General features: G+C 40.9%; 1 protein-coding gene across 1 annotated transcript; it reads right to left on the bottom strand.

Annotated features, from left to right (window-relative positions):
* Window positions 1–3,303: 3,303 nt before the first annotated feature.
* On the bottom strand, window positions 3,304–19,058 carry N4BP1 (NEDD4 binding protein 1). The gene is made up of 7 exons (XM_050311384.1): window positions 18,636–19,058; window positions 14,490–16,255; window positions 9,910–10,040; window positions 9,425–9,521; window positions 7,646–7,753; window positions 5,977–6,084; window positions 3,304–3,903 (listed from the first exon to the last, which is right to left on the bottom strand). The coding sequence occupies exons 1-7, from the start codon at window positions 18,873–18,875 to the stop codon at window positions 3,588–3,590; spliced, it is 2,766 nt and encodes a 921-aa protein (XP_050167341.1). The 5' UTR covers window positions 18,876–19,058; the 3' UTR covers window positions 3,304–3,587.
* Window positions 19,059–21,614: the final 2,556 nt, after the last annotated feature.

Raw genomic sequence — 21,614 nt, 5'->3', positions numbered from 1 at the left:
CTGTGTTTCTATATAAAACACATGCAAGGCAGCATTTTATTTTTTTACCAATAGCCTCTTGATAATATTTTGCTCAGCAAAGTTTTATTTTAAAATTAACAATACTAAGATTACTAACAATACTTTGCACACTGCATGCTCATTCAAAATTATACACTACTTGGATTTGAATCACAATTATTCCTACATTTAGTGACAAATTATAAGAAACTAAAAGTTAATTGGTGTATTTCAGCAGAACTCTGATGTCTTTGGACTGTAGTTTCTGGGGTTTTTTATTAAAAATACGTAATATTTTAATTCTCTTATGTACCCCCGAAGTATAATTTCTGAAACAGTTAAAAATACTCAAGTAGAAGCTGAAAAGGGGACCCAATGCATTCAAAACTTAAAAAATGCTTCATTTGAACATGCCATTAAATTTATATAATGCAATCTGACAGAATTTAGCTATCCATAAGGCAGACAGCAAGACCTGGTTTGTCATACACAGCTGCAGTTTCAGTAGTACAATGGAACCACATTCCAAACATAAATGCATGCACACACAGGTGAAAAATGTACAAACCTAAAATCCACCTGTTTTTTAAAATCCATCGTCTATCCCGTGTACGTGAGCACTGCAGTATTTCCACTTCATGCAGACCTAAATAACAACATATATGTGCAAAACTGAGCACACAGAGTAGGTGTCAGGAGCACTAAGAGTACTTTGAACACAGTGAGTTGCACTGTTTTAAGGCACTTGGGTTTCTATTCTGTGATAAAAAGGAGAAACTGAACACATCAGAGACACAACTACTTACATAACCAGACTCCAAATACCAGAATACTCTACGATAGCTTTACTTCTCAAGGCAGATTAGGTTTGAATCTGCAAAGTCATCATTACTCAAAACTGTGTTTATGAAAACAAGAGGTCCTGTACATGAATTATAGCAGAGCTAAAGCTTCCCAATAAAACAGAGCCATCCAGGACATAAATCAGGCCCAGATCTAGAAATAGCATTGGGTGCAGCTACACCAAATTCTAGCAAGAAAGGCATTCATATCAAATACAGCCTGCAAGCTTGCAAAACAGAAGGAAACTCTGCCAGTATTAGAAGGACACTGTATGAGTCACTGTTTGTCATGGAACTTTCACAGGCACTTTCTCTGCTGTTACAAAAGGCAGTTCAGAAATGCTCTTCCAAAACACAAGCTCCCCTAATATGGCACTGAAACAGAAAGAAAAACAGCAGCACTGGCACTGACTCCTGGGACTCGTTGGAGCTTCACTTGTTTACAACTGGAATTAAATTCTTTACATGACATTCTCTTAAAACTTAAGAGAAAAAGCTCCTTTCAACAGAAAACTGTTGCATTTGTCACAGAAATTTTTACTCAGCCTCACCCCAGGAATCAGAACAAAGTCTCAGGACTTTACCCCTTTAAAGGGAGGGAGAGGGAAATGCCACATCGCTCACATAGAAGGGAAGGTTCCTGTTTTTTTCCACTCAAAACACTGCTTCTAGTTGTGTTGTTTCAGCAACCAAAGGTTGAATAGCTCAAAGCAAATGCTTCAGAAACAGACACTACACAAAGAAATAGAGAAAGAAGTACTGATCTCTTCACTCTCACAAGCAGTGACAGGACCCAAGGGAACAGCCTGAAGCTGAGTCATGGGAGGCTTAGGCTGGGTATCAGGAAAAGGTTTTTTCACCCAGAGGGTGCTTGGGCACTGGAACAGGCTCCCCAGGGAAGTGGTCACAGCACCAGCCCGAGTTCAAGAAGCATTTGGACAACAGTCCCAGGCACAGGGTGGGATTCTTGGAGTGTCCTGTGCAGGGCCAGGAGTTGGGCTCAATGATCCAGATGGGTCCCCTTCCAATTCAGCATTTTCTATGGAATAAAGATTATGTGTATCTCCCCACCAACACCTAAAAACTGAACACATGCAATCAGGATGTACATAAGCAAGAGAAGACAAGTTCTTCGAGGAGCCTGTTCAGACATGCACACAGGTAGAGCAAGGTGAAACTTCGATGATTGTGTAACAGTAGGTTAAGAACTACTTGGCAAACATCTGCTGGTCAGAATGGCTCTGCCCACCTGAATAATGAATTCCCCATTCATTTATATAGAATAAAATTTAATTAAGATGTGTCTGTTTGGATGTAGAAACATATTTGATGAACTTTCTTCATCCTCACTTGTATTTTTGACATGGTGTAATAACTGTTCCTAAAACTTTTTTTGTTGCTGCAATTCTCTTTCAGGTTGCTTCTGTTAAGGGAAAAGCAAGACTTCAGCTTCTGTTTCTGACTTCACAAGACACATGAAAGACCACTAATGCTTTAGGGTAAGGCTCAGTACATCAGAAGTTTAACATGGGCTCTTGTAGCCCACATTTTCTTTATAGTCCAATTTGATTTGATTAATGTGAACACTTAGCATCAGAAACTGGTTAAAGGGAAGGTGTAACAGATTTCAGTCTGTACAACAAAGACACAGACACACAGTAATCTTCACTTTGCTCCACTCTTGAAAGTGGTCCTGTTGGTCAGTTTTCATAAACTGTGTTGCTTTTTTTCCACATTACTTTTGGGATAGATCCCAGAAGAGATTTAAAGGGTGGGAGCTGACTGCTAACTGCAGTTTATGAACTCTGCATAAACATGTCCTTTCTATGTAAACAGCATCACTTTCTGTTAACATCACAACATTCAGGCTTAGAACAGGCAGGGCAAAGACAAACAGGTATCAGTGCAATTGTTAAAGATACTAAAACTACTCTGAAAGAGTACTGATGGTCAAGAGAATTTCCAACTCAACAGCCAATGTAGGTATCACAGATCTTTTAAAGCATCCAAAATATCTTCTATTGATGAAAGCTGTGATTTTATATTTTCTCTTATAACTACTCCAACACAGTATTTCTCAGCTTGAATGAACAGACAAATGGATTTTCCTGGATTTCACTCTGCAGGCACTAAGATTTACCCACACATACAGAGCTTCTTAGCTGCCCAAAATTTCAACAGGCTGTTTAGTATCCCGAAGTCATTGACATAATGCACAGTTTTGCCATAACACCCTTACTGATTCCTCCTGCTTGGCATTCAATCTTCCCTTACAGCATCCCAAGCACTTCCAAAGGTGGGAGCGGCATTCCCGGGCATCCTCACGGTCGCACTGATGCCACCTGGTGGCAGCGCTGGGGCAGCGCACCGAGCCCACTGCTCCCACACACAGGGCTCTCTAAACTGACAGGATTGTTCCCTTCTGGGAAAAGGATTTTAAAAAAAAAGTACCAACAGTCCATTTAAAAGTAAGTACTGCTACTGCTTTAATAAACAATTCAAGTGGAAGAGAAGATTTGGGTTTTTTTTTCATAGAAAATATTACTACAAATCCGTAGTAGCAGCAGTTTTTAATTTACTAAACCCTGAAGTCTATTAGCAACAGAACATACACAAAAATATCTTTGTTTATACAAATAAAATTACATTTTGCATATTCACAAGGTAATATAACAGAGTAACATTTTTCTTCACATTGATATTCGTTAGTCAGATCAGTGGTGATATAAAAGCTTTGTACAACACTCAGTCAAGCACCATGGCTGACAGTGCATTAAGATCTCTCATGAATGGATGAGACGACAGTATCTGATCAATCTTCTGTCTTTGATCATAATCAGGAAAGATTTTTATCAGGGCTTCCCTGAGCTGCACTGTTTCTGAGGCAGATCTCTGTGGTGGATGAGCCTCTATGTTTTCTTCCAGCGGAAGCCACGGTGATGAACGGCCATCTCTGCCTTCTGGCTGTCGACTGCTACTGGGTGCTTTGGGGATGAAGAAAGGTGCCTCAGAAGAATATTGTCCACTGCTCTGAAAAGTCTTCTGTGCTGACCAAGAATCTCTGTGGAATAAAATAAAAATGTTTATTAAATGAAGCTAAAGGAGATGGTAGCTGTAGCAGCCCCTGTACAAGAGGGAAATGTGTCTGACTTACACTTCACTGCTGCTCAGCCAGTTCCTGACTGGAATCAAGTGACAAACTTTCTTTCAAAGTGAAACAAGACAGCAGGTTTAGCAGTTCTCAAGTTGAATCTGGCACAACTAAGAACACTGATATCACCTCAATACGCTGTGAGTACCTTACCTGACAGAACACAGCAAGAGTCAGAGTTCATTTTATGAGGATATGGCTAAAAAGATACACTGAACACATATACATTGATTCAGAACATTTGAAAATACTGACAGATCAGAAGGGTTTCCAGATGCTCCACAAGACTGTTCCTCACCTATTTTTGCTCTTGACTGTGAGCTGTGCTCACATTTAGATCAAAGCCTTGTTTCCCTTATATAATATCCTTGATGGGGCAATGAAGTATTTGTAGCAATGTCAGAATTTGAATAGTCTTCCTTAATTATTGAGATTTCATTTCAGACTTTGAAAAGTTATTGCTACTCTACAAACTGCCAGCACTCCAAAATTTAAGGCCCAGTCTACTTCAGATGCCACCAGATAACACAGAAATGTGAACTGGAACTCATGTTACAGTCCAGTTTCCTACCACCAAGAGAAGGAGTATGTAAATTATAGAGCTCTATTTAAAAGCATTTGGGTTATGACACTTCCCATTACTCACACAGAAAGACTCTGTAATTGCTCAAGATTCTTCTAGTTTCTGATCTTATTCCTGGTGCCATTTATGGTTTCTGCATCACTGAACTCATGTAGAAAAGTCTCAGGGAAGGAACAAGATTAACTCTTTACACTGGCAGCTTTCTTGTCTTGTCTGTCCCCCCCTGCTCCTCGTGCCAAACAACTCCAACAGAAACCAAAGAAACCCCAAAGCCAGTTCCAGTTCCAAGTTTACAAATAAGAAACCGAGCTCTTAACAGGCCCTCTCAAAGGAGCCTCTCTCCATTCCTACAGTGATCACACTCACCTCTCAGAACAGTTTCAATTTCATTTTTCCTCAGACATGGGCAGGTAAAACACAATGTTCCAAATAACATCTCATAAGGGTTTTGTGATAAAGCTTAAATATTTTCTTTGCATTTCCTATTAGAATTCTAGAACTGAACTTGCTTTTTAAATGTCAGCACGCTTATTTTCTTATCAACTTGTGATCTATTGGTATATATATGTTTCACTTTCCTCAAATGTTTCTAATAGATGAGATTCTTCCTCATTCCAGGTATTAAGTACAGTTTAAGAATTGGCCTTTTCTATTGCCACGTTTTAATTACCTCACTTGTTTTTAAAAGCGCTCTCAGTACTTCTCAGAACTATTAGCATCTATTATTGGTAAGCTGGTGAAAGAAGAGCAGATTATTTTCTTGTGCAAAAGAGCAAACTAATCTTCAGGTCTTGGTAGTTGATGCAAAGCACCTTCATACTTTGAATACGTGCACAGCTAACAAGTACGTTAATCTTAAAGGAACGATATATGTTCATTAGTACTTATAATTATTACTCAAATACAAATGCATTTAAAAACAATGCCTCAAAAGCTGTTTTAACAGCAGTACTGTACCCTCAACCACCAAGTGAAACACCTCTCCAGTGACAAAAAAGAGTGCAGTGTTTATAGCACCTACTGTCCCACTGTAAGTGACCCACCAAGGTGTTTGAGATAACATCAGTGTCATCAGTAGGATGTCTGACTACCACATACCCAAATCACTGGCACCTCAGTGTGCTGTTAACACACCTTTGCATGAAAGCCACCACAACCAAATCTCAAAGGAAGTTCTTGTCTTACTTATCTTAGTTCTGAGAGACATCTTGATTAGACACAAATGTCACCACCAGTTTCTGGACAGGAAAAATAAGTTTGTTGTTAAGCCAATAAATACTATACAGTGCTCCTGCTTAATTTTACTGTGCTTTTACAGTGTTTCAGTGAACCAGGTAAACAGTTTATTTCAAGTGTGAAATCATAACTGTGTCAAACAAAAGTGAAAACAGTGCTTATACCTGGGACAGCCTTCACTTCGAAGGAAGTCATCTAATCTGGGTCCATTTCTTCCCAAAGGATCATCAGGAACCATAAATATGTCACCAGCAAAAGTGTACTGGAGCAACCTGCAAGACAGTTCTTTCAGTGTTATTAAATAACAAGGGAGCACACCCTTGTCCTTCACCTCTGTAGCACGGGACAAACTGCCTTAGAGTAGGGGCTATACATCAGGAATCACTGAGGTTTAATTAGTAAAAACCCAAGAGATACAACCAGAATTCACTGTCAAAATAATCCAATGGGAGCTGAGAACTCTTCCCATTACACTGCAGAACACAGAGCTTCTCTTTTTTTTTTTTTCCCGACAGCAACAGTTTTATGACTGCAAATTTTTGTAGCAAGACCAGGATGGAATTTTCTAGGCCATTAGAGAAGATTTTCTGGTTGTTGTAACTCTGCTTCCTCGTAAGGATCTTCAGTCATGTAGCTAAAATGCCTGTGTTAGCAGAAAGCCACAAAACTAGCAAACATAGCATTAGCTGTTTACAGTTAAGACACTAAGCTATTTTTTCTGGAATAATTTTGGGATGGGGGGGTGGGGGGAAGAAACCAAACAAAAACCAGTTAAACTAAAATTTGTCTGCAGGGAGAGAATTTGGTGCAGCGGAATTTCCCCAGAAGTAAAACTAAGAGCAGATGTTAACATAAGCTCTTAAAAAAACCACAGACTCGAGATGACGTGCCAAGTATTCTTGTACAGTTCTGTAGAACAGAACCTGACTTGGGTAGAACTCACTCAAGAAACAGTGTAAATACCTACAAGATTAGCAATATCAACTCCCTGTTCTCCCAGCTATACTGGGAGGACCCAGGGCAGTCTGTACTTATTTCATTAGATCTAGTCTGATGTACCTTCAGAAGATGTCAGTGGGAAATCTCAGTAGCAGATTGTTATAGATTGTTATACCTTAACAGTAAAGTGATCTGATTCAACTGAAAGGGAAAAAAACAAAACCCACCCAAACCCAACAAACAAACAAACAAAACCAAGGAAACTATTTGCACAGAAGAAACAGATTCCACAAGCTGAGGCAGGGATATTTGATAGCTAAGTGAACTCAACCCAAGGGACACTCAACATTTGCAGGGAAATGGCTACATGGACATGCTGCAAGTGCTCATTTTGTTTAGCTGCCAATCTGTGGTACTTGAGTAAGAAGTGATTGATTCTGAAACCTCAGAAGTGATACTGGGTGTGCATCAGCTACTGTGTCTTCTTGAAAAAAATGAACTTTTAAACAAGAAAGGCTGTTGAAGTGGACTGCAAAGTGTGTGCTCCAACAGGATCCAACACTGAGCTTCAGAGGTGCTGAAGCTGTGCTGTTACACCAAACTCCTATTTATGCGAGCAATTACAGACATACATTAGAAAATATGAATAATAGGAACATTAGACTACTCAGCACGTGATTATAAGGCCATGAATCAACATAGTGAAACACAGATAGTACTTTCTCCAGATCTAGCAGAATTCCCTGATAGATTAAGTAAAAATAAAATTAAAAACAAACCCCAAAAAAAACAAACAAAAAACAAAACAAAACAAAAAACCCAACATGAAGGCCGAGTGCCTACAACTGGAAGGACAGACAGCCTTTTAAGACTTCATAAAAATTCAGTGATTACCTTTTTTGAATAATTTCTCTCCAGGCAAATGATTCTGTCACAAATTCTCTGAAGTTATCATTAGTCACAATAACACCCCCAGTTTTATCAGCAAGGTGTAATAAAAACCTGTAAAAATAATGTCAAAGATCATTAAGACTGCTTTGCTGAAAAGGATCCAAAGATCTAGAAAACCAAACGTTTCATCATCCAAAAGCAATCTGTTTGCATGAAAACAAGCACTTTGATTACCAGGAAATGACTCTGTTTTGACCCACCTTAACCAATGTTTTGAGTAGCATTTAGTGCAGCAGAGTCTTTATGGGAGGTTTTCTTCCCGTAAAACCAACCACACAAGCAAAACCTCCCAAGCCCCATGATCTCAATATCTGAAGAGGTGAAGGGCTTGCTTTATGGAACAGTACAGTTTTTGTTACACATTCCAGCACAAACTCATTGCCATATCCTTTTTTCCTCAGCATTAATATCTATGTTCTGCAAGACAGTGTTATGCATGTTACTTGTTTGTTCTGTCAACAACCTTGTTGTTAAATAAATTCTGACAAAATGTAACTACTGATTTGTTTAAAAAACCCCCATATTTGCTTTCACTTTAACCTCTCTGAAAACAAGCTTTTTGCCATTTTAAACTATTTTAGAGATGAGATAATAGATGGTGTCCTTTTAAGGAAAGCATACACTTGTAACAGAAGTGTAAATATGTTATCACAACACTTATTTCCCCAGTAATCTCAACTGTAAATACTGCACCCATAGCATTTCATATGAAAGGCTGGGTGTCTATAAAACATTAGTGTGTAAACAACTCCAAGCTGGCTGCCTGGCACCTTTTTTTTTTTTTTGCTACAAGGTTAATAGTTAAGAAATCAGAGTTGCTGTATTTTAGCAAGAAAGATAAATTAGGTACATTCTATATACTTTTGCATATCAAAGTTTTGAAACCAGCTACTGGATTGTGCAATCTAACAAAAATAGACCTGCCCATGACACAAGAACTTGATAATTTTGTAGTCAGAAAAATAAAGTAGGAATGGTTATTTGTAGGAAAAAGACACCAAAACCCAGCAAACTGCAGTGATCTGCAAAACACAATTTCAAAGCTGCAAGCTGTGCATCCATGGAGAATTAGGAAAACTGGTTGTGGATAAAGGAAAACCCAAATAACTCAAGCAGCAAGTGCTTTTAACTGTGTCTCAAGACTGGGAAAATCTGGCAAAAGGAAGAACCAGGAAACTCCCACAACACAAACTCCTAAAGCTCCACTGTTTTGTTCACTGAAAGATGATCCCCACATTTTGAAGCTGATCTTTGGTGCTCAAATTAACTTGGAAATTTACTGTTATAAATACACTGCTCCAAATACACAGCAATGTCTTTATGCCACCATGGCATCGAGAAAAAAATGGAGCTAAATTGTCACTGATTTACGCCTCCAGTATAAAAGGCAATTTAGGGTTAGACTGAGGATCAGGAAAGCACAAAACCATTACTGGAAGACCAATTTCCTCCTCAATACATAGTGACGACATTTGAAATGGACTTTTGTTTTTTTAAATAGCCATGAAAATTTGCCATTTTCCCTGACTTTCTGAATACACAGGAGCGTTTCTTGCAACAGCAAAATAATGTTACAGGTGTAGAACTCAGTCTTAAGTTGGATGCATAGCTCTGCCTAGAGAGGTTGCAGAACTAGCTAATAGAACCACTCACAAAGCATTACGCTTTTACAGCCATTAGTCAGGTGTTTAAAAAGACTTTAAAACAATGTATGTTCTGTACCTGTCATCATGAGAAGCAATTCTTGCTCCTAAAACCATCCTTGCAGGGGTTAAAGACAATATTCCAACATCCTGGAGCTGTGTTAAGAAATCCTGCTCTGTTAAAACATGATTTGACAATTAGTCTGACATATAATTAGCAGAGAAGATGGGCTATTTTTGTACCCAATTATCCATAGAAATGACACTGATAATGGAAGAACTGCTAATATTATAAAAATGGGGAGAAAGAGGTCAAAACTAGAAATTAAAGAGCAAACAAAAACCAAAGCCAAAAGGCTTCCACTCAATGGCATCCCAGTTTGCCTAGACAGCATTTCAGTGTCTCACACTGCATACAGAAACCCAGTCACACGTGCTGAGCAGCCAGACTGCTCCTGCTTAACGTCCTATGAAATACTCCTTCCCCAGTCATTCTTCACAGAAGTATCCCAAGAAATAGTTACAGTCTGTTTTAATTAAAAAATATTAGGAAGTTTCCCTCACCTGTAATGAAAGGGTCACGTCTTGTTCTCCACTGTGGAACAAACACTGTTATATTTCTATGGCCACGTTTCCAAAAGTAGTCAACAGCTATTGCAATTCCTCGACAGGAGAAGAATTTCCTTAGACCATGACTGGGGGTGAAAGAGAGAAAAGGAAGATTAAATTCACTAGGGTTTTACTACTATGAAGACAAAAAATGGAACAAAGCCTTGCAAAGTGAAGCCAAAAGTTACACGAACAGCCTCAGCAAAAGAAAAGGCAGATGGATGTTAGAGATGAGGAATCATAAACGGAAAGAGATCCTCAGCAAGGGAACAGATACATCACTTGGCAATTGTATAGATCAGTCTCCTTTTAGTTGCTTGGGCACAACAATATTGGGCTAATCAGAAGTGGGTTTAACTTAAAAGAAGAGGTCAATAGTGATGGGTTTTGACATCTACAGAGTATGTGTGTATATATATATAATTATATATATATATAATCCAAATACAGTCCTACTACAAAATAGAAGGCCTTTGCTTTACCAAAGGTTGACCAAGGATTACATCTGTGAAGTCCTCTGACAATTCATGATACTAGGGACTCCTCTCCCTTCCTTTCAACAATCTGAACTGTTGTTCTAAAGCAAAGCAATGAAATTTCTTTGAAGAAGGATTTTCAAACACTTAATTTCTGTGTTAAACTTTTTCCTCCATTTAAAAATATAAGATGTTCATTACCTGTTTTTGCAACTCACTTAAGTGACTTTCCAGAAAAATCAGCTACTGCCTAATATGAGGGATACTAAGATTTGAGTTGATGACCTTGCAAAATCCCTCCCAACCGGAATTCTCACTGATCCTTTATGCCTATTTAATACATGGCACAAGTGTGTCCTTTACCAATGAACTGTCTAATCAGACTCTGGGAACTGAGTTTCTGTGGAATAATGGGAAAAGAATTTTAAAATAAAGCACAGAAGATAGCATCAAAAATACCTTTAGAGTAAATTCCTACCAAACACTATTAGCACTTGACATAAAGGCTAAATCCAGTTTTCATTCAGAAACTTTTCCCTGCATGTTTTCATGGATTAGAGGTCACACTTAGACAAAACAAAGATATGCTTTGCTAGAAAAGACACTGATTGAGCACTGAGGGCATGAGCAGACAAAGCATTTCTTGCAAAATAGTGCCCAGTCTATGTTTTGAGTCAGATGTTGAGTCACTGCAAAGTTTTTGGAACAATAAGTGAGCCAGTTGTATGAGCATTTGAAACCACTCTCCCAGTTAATATGCAATTACTTATTATAAACCTAATAGTGAGCCCTGTTGTTTTTCAACAGACTCTTATCTTTAAACCCTAGTTTATCCTACCAAGACATCTTCCCAACAGAATGGTCTTTAAGAGACTTCCATGGAAATATTTTACAGTGAAACTCAGCTTTCAGTAGCATTCATTTATCCTTTTTCAAGTTTGTAAATTCCTTTTAAAATAAATTTGCCAAAATTTAAATCTATTAAGATTCTCTGAATTCGGAGAGTAATTCTTTCTGTAGAAAGGTAGAAAAATGACTAAGCTACATCTGAAACATAAAAGGCAAAAGTCTGACTTACTAAGAGAGTTTCCAAAGGAAAACAAATACTATGCCACACTTGCCCTCATAAAATTAGTGATTCTTGGTGTCAAGTACAGTCAAATAAAGGAATGCAATTACCATAAGAAGCACAAAGTAGCAAACAGCAGGTTGCCTTCTCCGACATGCAATGTTTTCCCTTCGGTTTTGCCACTAAAGTACTGTTACAAATGAGTAGTTTGGCAGCTTAAAAAACTCCATCAAAAGGTATGGGCAAAAGCTGATTTTAATGTCAAGTTGTCAAAATACAACTTTACGGAATTTAGTGGTAACGGTCCCTCTTGGGAACTTGTGAAAAGGAAGTTCATTACCTACTACACAGATTAAAGCATACAAAGGAGGATCAAATTAGAAGCAATTTGGAATAATTCACACCCAAGCTGGGAATGCAAAAGCAGGTGGATGAAAAGATAAGAGTGCAAAAGGGTTTAGCAGTACTTAATCACCGAGTACTTGAACATTTACAAAGCGATTCCATTTACAGGGCTCACTACAGTCATAGCAGTGACCTAACTAGAGATTTGAGATGGTCACATTCATACCATAACCAATTCACATGCACACAGGTAAAGCAATGTGTGCCCCTATTTCTCTGTCTGGAAAGGTACCTAAGAAAAATTGACCTCAGGTTCAGTGGACTGCTCACATCAAATCCCTTCACGTTTTCCAATAGGCAAGGGTTGCACCTCAAGAGGTGTGGAGTCTGGTGGAGCCTCACTGCCAGTGACAGCCCTCTGAGTATCACAGACTTGAGGATTTGTGATTTCTGAGCTGTGTCCAACTCACAGGGAGAGCTCAAAGGGCCTCACTCAGGACGGCTCTTTATAGGGTCACAAGATGATTGACTATGGTCATCAGTGAGTTTGCATCCTGGCAACAACCCAACTCAGTGACTGCTGGGCTTTCCTCATGAAGTGCAGTAACCATGAGCCACAGTTCAGGTAAATGGTTTACCAAGGCTTCCAAGGATAATTGCTTATCCTTTGTTTCCCACCTTGGCTGGGCAGCTGATGTTTCTGATTGTTCCCACCTTTACTATGCAGGAGCTCCTGGTAGGATCAGGGAGTGCCTCATGGCCCCACTGATAAGGTCAGGGGACATTTCACTGCTCAGCCAGTTTGGTCAAGGCTTATCAAGAGCTTTTGGGACTGCAGAACAGACCCAAGGAGGAGGGGGAGCAGGGCAGGGGATGCACCACCCCAAGTACATATAATTTACAAACTGTTCTAGCAAGATACAATTCCATTCAGTTATTCTTTCATTCTGAGTTTCTTCCACATTTTAACAATATTTAATTTATAATTACTCAACAACTATCTGGATATTTCAGTCTGCTTCCAAAGACCTGTTTTCAGCATACAAAAAGAGGTAATTTTTAGCAGCTAGGGTAAACTCTGGGCTTTCTATCATTCCACAAGCACACTGAAAGTACAGATAAAAACACAGCAGTGTCCTGCACATGTCAAAAGAAAAAATTCTACAGCTTCTTGCAGTTTTCCAGACTTAGGATATAAGGCAAGCACTGGTTCAGAAACCCATATAGCATTAGGCTAAGCATGAGGGTTACACACTAATACCCATGCCCGTAAAAAACCCAAACCAAAAGCCCACAGTACTCAGTGCTCAAAAGAACCCCGAAACAGCATAGGCATGGAAGCAGCTGTCTGTAATTTCAGGGTACTGAGAAGAAAAACTGGAGAGGAAAAAAAAAAACCAAAAAATTCAAAGTAAAATTGCAAACCAATTCTTCACTTTCTAAGATGGAAGAAAATAACGAAGCTCTATTCAGCCTGAAGGAAGCTGCACAATACCTACATAATAAAACCAACAGGCCCCCATGCATTGATTATTTAGTAGGACATTTAAATATCTCAATGGTTCTGCTCATTTGAGGCAGCTCTGTCCTTTATGTTTCATAAGCAGTTTTCACTTGGTTGAGCAGGAGGTGTTATATAACCTCTTTTTGGGGACTGTATGCCAACACCCCTCAGGTACTCTGCCCTGCTCTAACATGGGGTGTGTGCACCCCAGCTGGAGTGCAAGGCAGTCATTGATGGATGAACGCAATGAACTCCAGTAATGAACATATATAGTTGGAACATACATGTATATTGGGATGTATACTCAAAGATTTCTTTATTCATGGGGTGTTCAATCAAAAAAAGTTAGGACACCACTGCCTACAGTACTGTCACAGTCAGAAATAAGATGTATATTCACCATCTTTTAATCCACTGGTTTCAGATATATTTAGTTGTTAAAAAAAAAAGACACAAACCCCCATGAAATGATCATGAAATACACACATGAAAAAAGTATCTTCATATTAAAAAAAAAAAAAAGACAAAGAGGATGCGGTACATTTGTTATTTCCCACATGACCCCCACAATTTGCATCTTTCCTCCACTAATACATATTTTTAAATGTTCAAGGTAGTTTATGACTCAGTTGCAACTTGCACTTTTGCATCACCATTTTCTAAATAACAGTCTGAACAACGAGGAAATGTTTACTTTAAAAACTATTCACTGTAGCAAAACACTGTACTCGAATTAAAGCAGTGTCAAGAGTTATGGGTAACATTAGGCATTCCCTTTAAATTTAGTAAGATTATAAAATGACAGAAACCCTTAATTCTCCAGTGACTGACCAGAGGAGCTATATTGCTGCCAATCACGAGGGACTATCTCTGAGCTCTGAATGTGGTGAAACCAAGTCAGCACCTTCTTCAATGAACATGGCTGCTCTCAATCTCAATTTTTCATTATGAAGCTTTACCAAAACTCATCAGTGCAGCCATCACTAGTAGCTGAAAAACCCTGCAGTGTACAGGACTGTTGCTCACCAAAAACACAGCCAGCAAAAACTTGACACGTGCCACTGCAACCTCTTAGCCCCCATTTTATTTGCAAGATCACTGAACTGTTAGTAAAGAGACAACTGAAAATAACAATACTCACGAAATTGCAACATTGCTTCCATCAATAATTATGTGCTTTAAATACGGTTTCCCAGGCTCATTTTTCAACTCCAGTCTGTATGGCTTCTTCAGAGAGTCCAAAAACCTTTGAACTCCAGTAACTGAAGGATCAGGATGACTTCTGTGCAGTCCCACTGCCTCTCTCTCAGGATTTGAAGGATGTATTTGTGAAGACAAGAAGTGGTTTGGGACTGAATTTTCACAATTTGAGGTTTGGGGAAGGCGTTGGTAGACAGATCTCGCTTGAGCAGAGCTGCAGTGTCCCAGTCTGTCCTCAGAAACAGGATGACTGTTCTGTACAGCTGAGGGTCCTGTGGATTTTTGATGAACTGCAGTTTTACTCTTAGTTGAGGCACGCTGCACATCTGAGCTCCCTCTGGCTACAAAGTCAATGTCTTTTAGTGCTCCAGCTTGTAAAGTGCTGAAAGTTACACTGCCATCAGTTTCTATATGGTTTGTCCTTGAGCTGTGACTCTTACCAAGGCAGTAAATGTCTCTCTCCTTACAGCACAGAGCTGAATTTTTGCTGGAAGGGGAAGCAGGTTTGCATACCACTGTACGCATTTTATCTTCTGTGTCAACTTGCATGTCTGATACATCTGTTACTTTGTGATATTCATTTTTTGTCTCCTTTGAAATATGACTGGATTTAAGTGGACTTTTCCTAGAAATACATTTGTTTTCTAGCTTTTGTGAATTCTTTGCATTATTTCCTAAAGGTGGATTGACAGTTCTGGGCTTTTGAGATGATTGTTCACATTCTTTTTGAAATTTCAAATTTTCCTTTTCAATTTCTTCCAGCAATATTAATGGTTCCGCAGATTGCCCTAAGATACCAATAACTTTTTCTACAATATTTTGTGAATACCCCATTGTTCTGAAAAAGTTCACAAGAATCTTATATTCCATTTCCTCACTGATATCATCACCTTCTTTAAGGCAATAAGGAGGATCATCTGATTCACCACACCTATCTGAGAACAGATCAATAACTGTATCACTGTCTGAACGATTGTGGTGTGAAGAAGATTTCACTTGCTGATCATTTTCCAAAGAGAACTGCTTTTTAGAGAGCCTTTCCTCCTCATCAGATGATCTTCTTTTACATGACTGCCTTTCTTTAAATGCTATTGCCTCTGACGGAGACTCCTTTATGGGAACAAAAGTTGTTTCAGGAGCATCAGAAAACACCGTGTCCATTTGCTTTGTAAGCTCAGTTACAGGTGTGCCAGCATTGTTTCTTGCTTCCTCACCACCTGCCTTTCCATCTCTGTTTGTAGCAACTACTTTGGAAGCACTGGTCTGTGCAAGCCCTCTGGGGCTTTCAAGACCTGTGAGGTCAATGATATCGCTCTCCACTTCACAGAAGTCAGTTTGGGTGAGGGCCAGGAGTTCTCTTTTTAGTGCACTAGGCAAAATCAGTAAATCCATTGTATACTTATCTGCATGTGCTTCCACAAATTGCCTGAATTGCTTTTTAATCTCCGATTCCTTGTCATTTAGTAAGCTTTCGTTATTCTCAAAAAGCTTCACGAACTGCTGGACGTGACTTTGAGCCATAACAACAGCTTCTGCACCCCCTTTAATAACGAGCAATCCCATTTCCAGCACTGTTACATCAGCACAGGTATCCTGAATAAGACTGTTGAGAAACAGGCTCTGAGCACCAACAAAGATGCAGTGCATGTCCTTTGGGTAATATTCCTTTTCTTCTAGTTCAGGTTCACACAGTCCCTTGATATACTCCTAAAAGGAGAAAGAGAGGAGAATGAATAGTTGTGAAAAGCCAATATATTGGGTTAGTTTTTATTAGGTCAGTAATGGTCAAGTACATCAGAAAATAAAGCAAATTTAGCATAAGAAGTGCAGGAAAGTAAATAATACTGCCAGTAAACCGGGTAACAGAAATAAAACACAGTTATCTGAAATGATTTTTAAATAGACCTCACAGAAGCCTTTTATATCCTATTGTTTATAAATAAATTTACTTGAAACTGATAGTGACAGGGTACTTAAGTTGTAGCTCTAACAGTTTAAAAGACAAGTCAAAAGAGACTTTTTTTCCCATCCCCATTCTTTGGTCAAAGAGAACATACACTTCATGAACAAATGCCTGCCACTGGACAATTCTACCTAGTTCATAGACTTGAACTTCTAAAACCAGTTTCTAAAGAACACTTCCTAAGGCTTATTCCAACAGTAGCTATCCTATATTTTTGTTACTGATAAAGGACTGAGAACTCCAGGCTCCAGACAGTTCTGTATTCCTGAAGTCCAGGTTTCGCAAAGATAAAAAAAAAATTAAAAATCTCAGTGCTGTTTCTGCCACCTAAAAGTTACTGCAGTTAAATTCACTACGCTAACTTATTTAAAATGTGTCAAGAGTTCAAAATTCTGTCAATACACTATATTATTTTTTATTTCAGGTAGCATTATTTTTCCCCAAACTGCCTCTTTCTGTGCTTAAAATTCTGTAATGCAGTGAAACCAGATTCTAAACTGCAGTCACTGGATTCACAGACTCCCAAGTGCACCACGTTTTAGTATCTATCTTTACTCTCAAAAATTAAACTTATTTTAAATGGAACTCAAAGCCAATACAAGGTAATGAATAACATAACAGCACTTCCTTGAGTTGGAGTTACATCATCACACAGGTATCAAGGCACAGCAACACAAACTGCTTCTGCAGCAACGCCAAGGGATTATTTTCCGTGCCTTAGTCATCAGACCACTGCTTTTGCAGAGCAACAGGACAACAGTAAAAAGGATACTCAAAATCTGGGAACTTGGTTTTTTTTAACTAAGCAGCACTGAAGAATGAATACACTGTGTGTGACTGATGAATTAAACCACGAATTGCTATCACCAAATCCTTTAAAGGGAGACAATGAAGATGTACTGTTGACTATTTTCTAGCCAGTAATTCCTCCAGATAGTGTCTGAAAACTGCTCTACATGCAAGTGAATAGCCTTCTTCATATCCTTTAAAGTACCCTTTAAAATATCAGAAGTAGGAAACATTTTGTATGTTGTTAGGAAAAGCTACAATTAGAAAACTGAAGTCTTGTGCCATTTATTTCAGGCTTTAATTTCCTGGAAAAAAAAAGAAGTTGTACTGCAAATGCCTGGAGAAGAAGAACAGCTGCCTGTCACAGTTTCTGGAGTTTGAGCCCATGCAAACCAGTTTAGTGTAAATGTCAGTCGAACAATTCAATATTTATAGTATTTTCCTTGCAATTCTTATGCATTGCACAGTTAGGGGATTAAGTTTTTGGAAGCAGACTGCCAAGTCTGTGAATTAAGTCCCAAAATACACGCTCAGGATCACCACAACGTATTTAAACAAACAGACGGACAAACACCCACATACTGAGATTTGGGGTTGGAAAGGTACCTTCAGCCCACCCAGCGCTCACACCAAGCTCTCATCACATGACTCACACAGCTCTACTTGCCAGGTTCGCTATGAGTAATACTAATTTCAGCATTACTGCTCAGAAACTCCCCCCAAAGGCTCGCTGTACAAGACATTTAACACGTGTGAAGATACTTCACAGCAACCGGTGTCCCGGTCTGAAACAAACAAACTGCGCTTAGCGTGAAGAGACAAAACTCTTAACTTTTTTAGTGTTCGGTCAAGGAGAGCCATCTGCTCCAGCAGATAGGGAAGAGGGCGGGCTCTGACCACGATTCCACTAAAGAAATATCAGCTCCGTTAACCTGTTAGCCAGAGCTTCGCTAACGAGGTATTAAATGCCACGGAATAGGTGAACTTTGTGAGGCAAAACATGGCAACGCCCAAACAATTCCCGAGGGATTTCTTGACTTTGGGGGGAGGAAGCGGCGAGCAAAGCCCGTCCCGTTCTCCCCGGTGTGACCTGTCCCCAGCCGCGGGCGGGAGCGCCTCACACCGACGGACTCTGCCCCTCCCAGCCGGATTGTTTCGCTTTGTGCCCTACGCTCGTGTCAACACGGCCGGAGACTCCCTGGCACCGGGCACACCCCCACCTGCCAAGGCAGCGTTTCCTGCTGGGGCTCCCGTTTTCCTCCCCGCTTTTCTCCCCCGTCTCCCGGGCCCGGCCCGGCCCCAGCGTCTCTGCCCCCCCACCGGCCCGGCCCGTACCTTGGCGCTGCTCACGGCCTTCCCTCCGCCCGCCAGCTGCACCCAGATCCTGGCGGCGGCGGGCGGCGGCAGCGCGGGCTGCCAGTCCCCCTGCGCACCCAGCACCGCCAGCCGCACTTCGAACAAGCCCTCGATGCGGCCCCGGCTGCGCTCCAGCAGCCGGCTCTTCTCGGCGGGCACCGTGAACTCGTCCAGCCTGGGCGCGGGCGCGGGGCCGCGCGGTGCCCGGCGCGCCGCCATCAGCGCGGGGCCGCTCGCGATGCCATCGCGCCGGGAAAAAAAACAACGACGACTCCGGGAACAACAACACCGGGAACAACAACACCGGGAATCACCGCGCCCTCCGCTCCGGCCCGCGCGTCATCACCCCGCGACGGGATCCTGCGGGGACCACCCCGGCCGGCGCCGCCATCTTTAGCAAGGGCGGTGGGGACATGGCCCCGCCCCTCGTCGGGACCGCCCGCCCACAGCCAGACACGGCCCCGCCCACAGCCAGGCACGGCCCCGCCCACAGCCACTCCAGACCCCGCCCCGGCGGCTCCTGGCTCCGCCCCCCGCGAGCCGCAGTGTGGGCGGGGCCGCCCCGCCCTTCGCCTCAGAGCGCCGGGGTGGGTCAGGCCGGGAGGGGCCACAGCGCTCACCTGGCCCCGCCTGCGTCCCTGCTCGAGCAGGGTCATCCCAGAGCGCTCGGCGCGGGGTTATGTCAGGATGCCTGTGATGTCACCAGTGCGGGAGACTTCACGTCTCTCTGGGCAGTCTATTCCAGTGCACGGTCACTGCACAGTAAAGAAGTTCTTCCTCGCGTTCGGGCGGAACTTGCTGTGCATCAGTTTCTGTCCCATCGACTGGAGCCTGGCTCCGTCTTCTTGGCACTCCCCGTTTAGATGTTTATACGCACTGATGAGGTCCCCTCTCAGCCGCCTCTTATCGAGGCTGAACAGTCTCACCTCCCTCAGCCTTTTCTCGTCAGAGAGGTGCTCCACTCCCCTAAACATTTTCTTAGTCCTACTGCCGGACGCGCTCCAGGGGCTCCATGTCTGGTGCTGAGGAGCCCAGAACAGGACACGGCGCTCCAGATGCCTCCTCTCCCCGCCGCCTCCCGGCTGTTCTCTCCCGGCTCCCCCATCCCCACCCGCGGTGCCCCGGCCGGAGGCGGGCGGGTCCCCTCAGCCCTCATGGGACAGCCCTTACGGTGTGCGCGACCTCGCTCTGAACACGCTGCTGGCCCAGTCCTGGGATCGTCTTCTTGGATTTCATTTAAAAACAAGTACAAGGTTAATCCCTTCCTGATGGTAGGGGACAGCAGTGTAGCCCCCATTCCCACACCGTTATTTCTGACAGCTCGGAAAACAAAGAGGACATAGTTTTACTTTTAAAAACCAGTCACAACCCCCCCTTCTCCCCCAGACTCTTAAAATGAGATGTGAAGGATAACATTAGTTCTTTAAAAATATCTCTGGTACTGCCGTAGACTTTTGAGTGCCTGGAGTTAACAATACAGACCAGCTGTTGTACAAAGAAGTAAATGCCTCAGCTCCTTTCATCTCCTCTCAGACACAGGTAAATATTTTCCTTGTTCCCCCCAGACTACTGGATTCCCACTAGTTTTGTCCACCTCTTCAGCATCCCTGTGAAGTTAGATTGTAGTAGCTGTTCATTACACACAGCCTCTAAAGGGAGGACAAATATTTTATTGTTGCGTATTTAAATGTACATGTTTTGTTTTCGTCTACTTGCATGTTACACCAGCAAAGGATTAATACAAAAATACAAAATATCATTTTTAGAAAGGCACTTGTATCCCTGATTAGAACTTTTTAACTAAATGAGAGTTTGCATCTCTTAGTACATCAGAAAATCACACCAAATGCAGGTGTTGCTATCTATATTTTCCTATCTGAATTTGAAGTGTTGTATCTTTGAGTCAAATACAGCATTTGTCTGTGGCATGGCAAAATGGAAAAATTTACATTTGTGAATACCCTGCATTTACACACACACACACACACACACACACACACACTCATTCTGCACAGCACAGGGTTTTGACAGGGAGTGGTCATATTCCAGAAAGATTATTCCCTGAAGTTACTTTCCTGAAGATTTTTTCTGTTTTTGTTTGTTTGTTTGTTTGTTTTGCTTTTGTTTTGGTTTTTATTTAATGATTTACATTTTGCTTTCCCATCAAATTATGCTACAAAGTTCACATAATAAGAATGTAATCTAATATTCAGCGAGGCAATTCCTGAGGTGATTGGTGCCATCCACTGTTAAAATGTAGCCACTGCAGCCAGCGTTGCTTTTAGTTAATGCTTACAATTATGTATGTATTATACAAATGAAATTGTAACCAAGGAACTTTATAATAAATATGAAATTTCCAGCATTTTGCACACAAAGTATCATTAAAAGCTGAAAGAAAATTCTTTTACCACGTTAACACAGCCTTTTGGAATATCTCAGCTAAAGGAAGGCTTACTGATTTAGAGATGAAGTGGGTAATGCTTGGTGCTGTGGATATTTTCTTGCCATACTGTGTGTTATAAAACATGGTCTCTCTGCTGAATTTATTGTAATCTGTATATTCTATATATATTCTTGATCAATCTGTATTCAAATGTCATTTACAGCATTATAATGGTCTGAAACATGCTCTCAGGGAGGCCATTGTGAGTGTCTGCTGGGTAGGACATGATATTCTAACATCCAAAACAAACTAAAGCCCTTCTGAAGAGAAAATGTTATTGAAAAGGTTTACTAATGATTACAAATATGGGACATTTATTAAAACAAGTTGGAACTTTTCCCCTGCATTGTTGGGATTCAGACTAGAAAAAATATTTACATCACAGTAATTTTTTTACTTTTTCCTTTTTTTTTTAGTGCAGCCTGAATTTGATCTTCCTCATACTTAGGAGAAACTGGAATTGCAAGCCTTTTGTCACAAGGTCCAGGGGTACAAAGCCCAAATCTGAGCTA

The sequence above is a fragment of the Myiozetetes cayanensis genome, unplaced genomic scaffold (genome assembly GCF_022539395.1).
Source record: "Myiozetetes cayanensis isolate MyiCay16 unplaced genomic scaffold, myiCay2020 scf16, whole genome shotgun sequence".
NCBI lineage: Eukaryota > Metazoa > Chordata > Aves > Passeriformes > Tyrannidae > Myiozetetes > Myiozetetes cayanensis.
The sequence above is the reverse complement of the archived record's forward strand: the minus strand, read 5'-3'. Positions and strand labels throughout refer to the sequence as shown.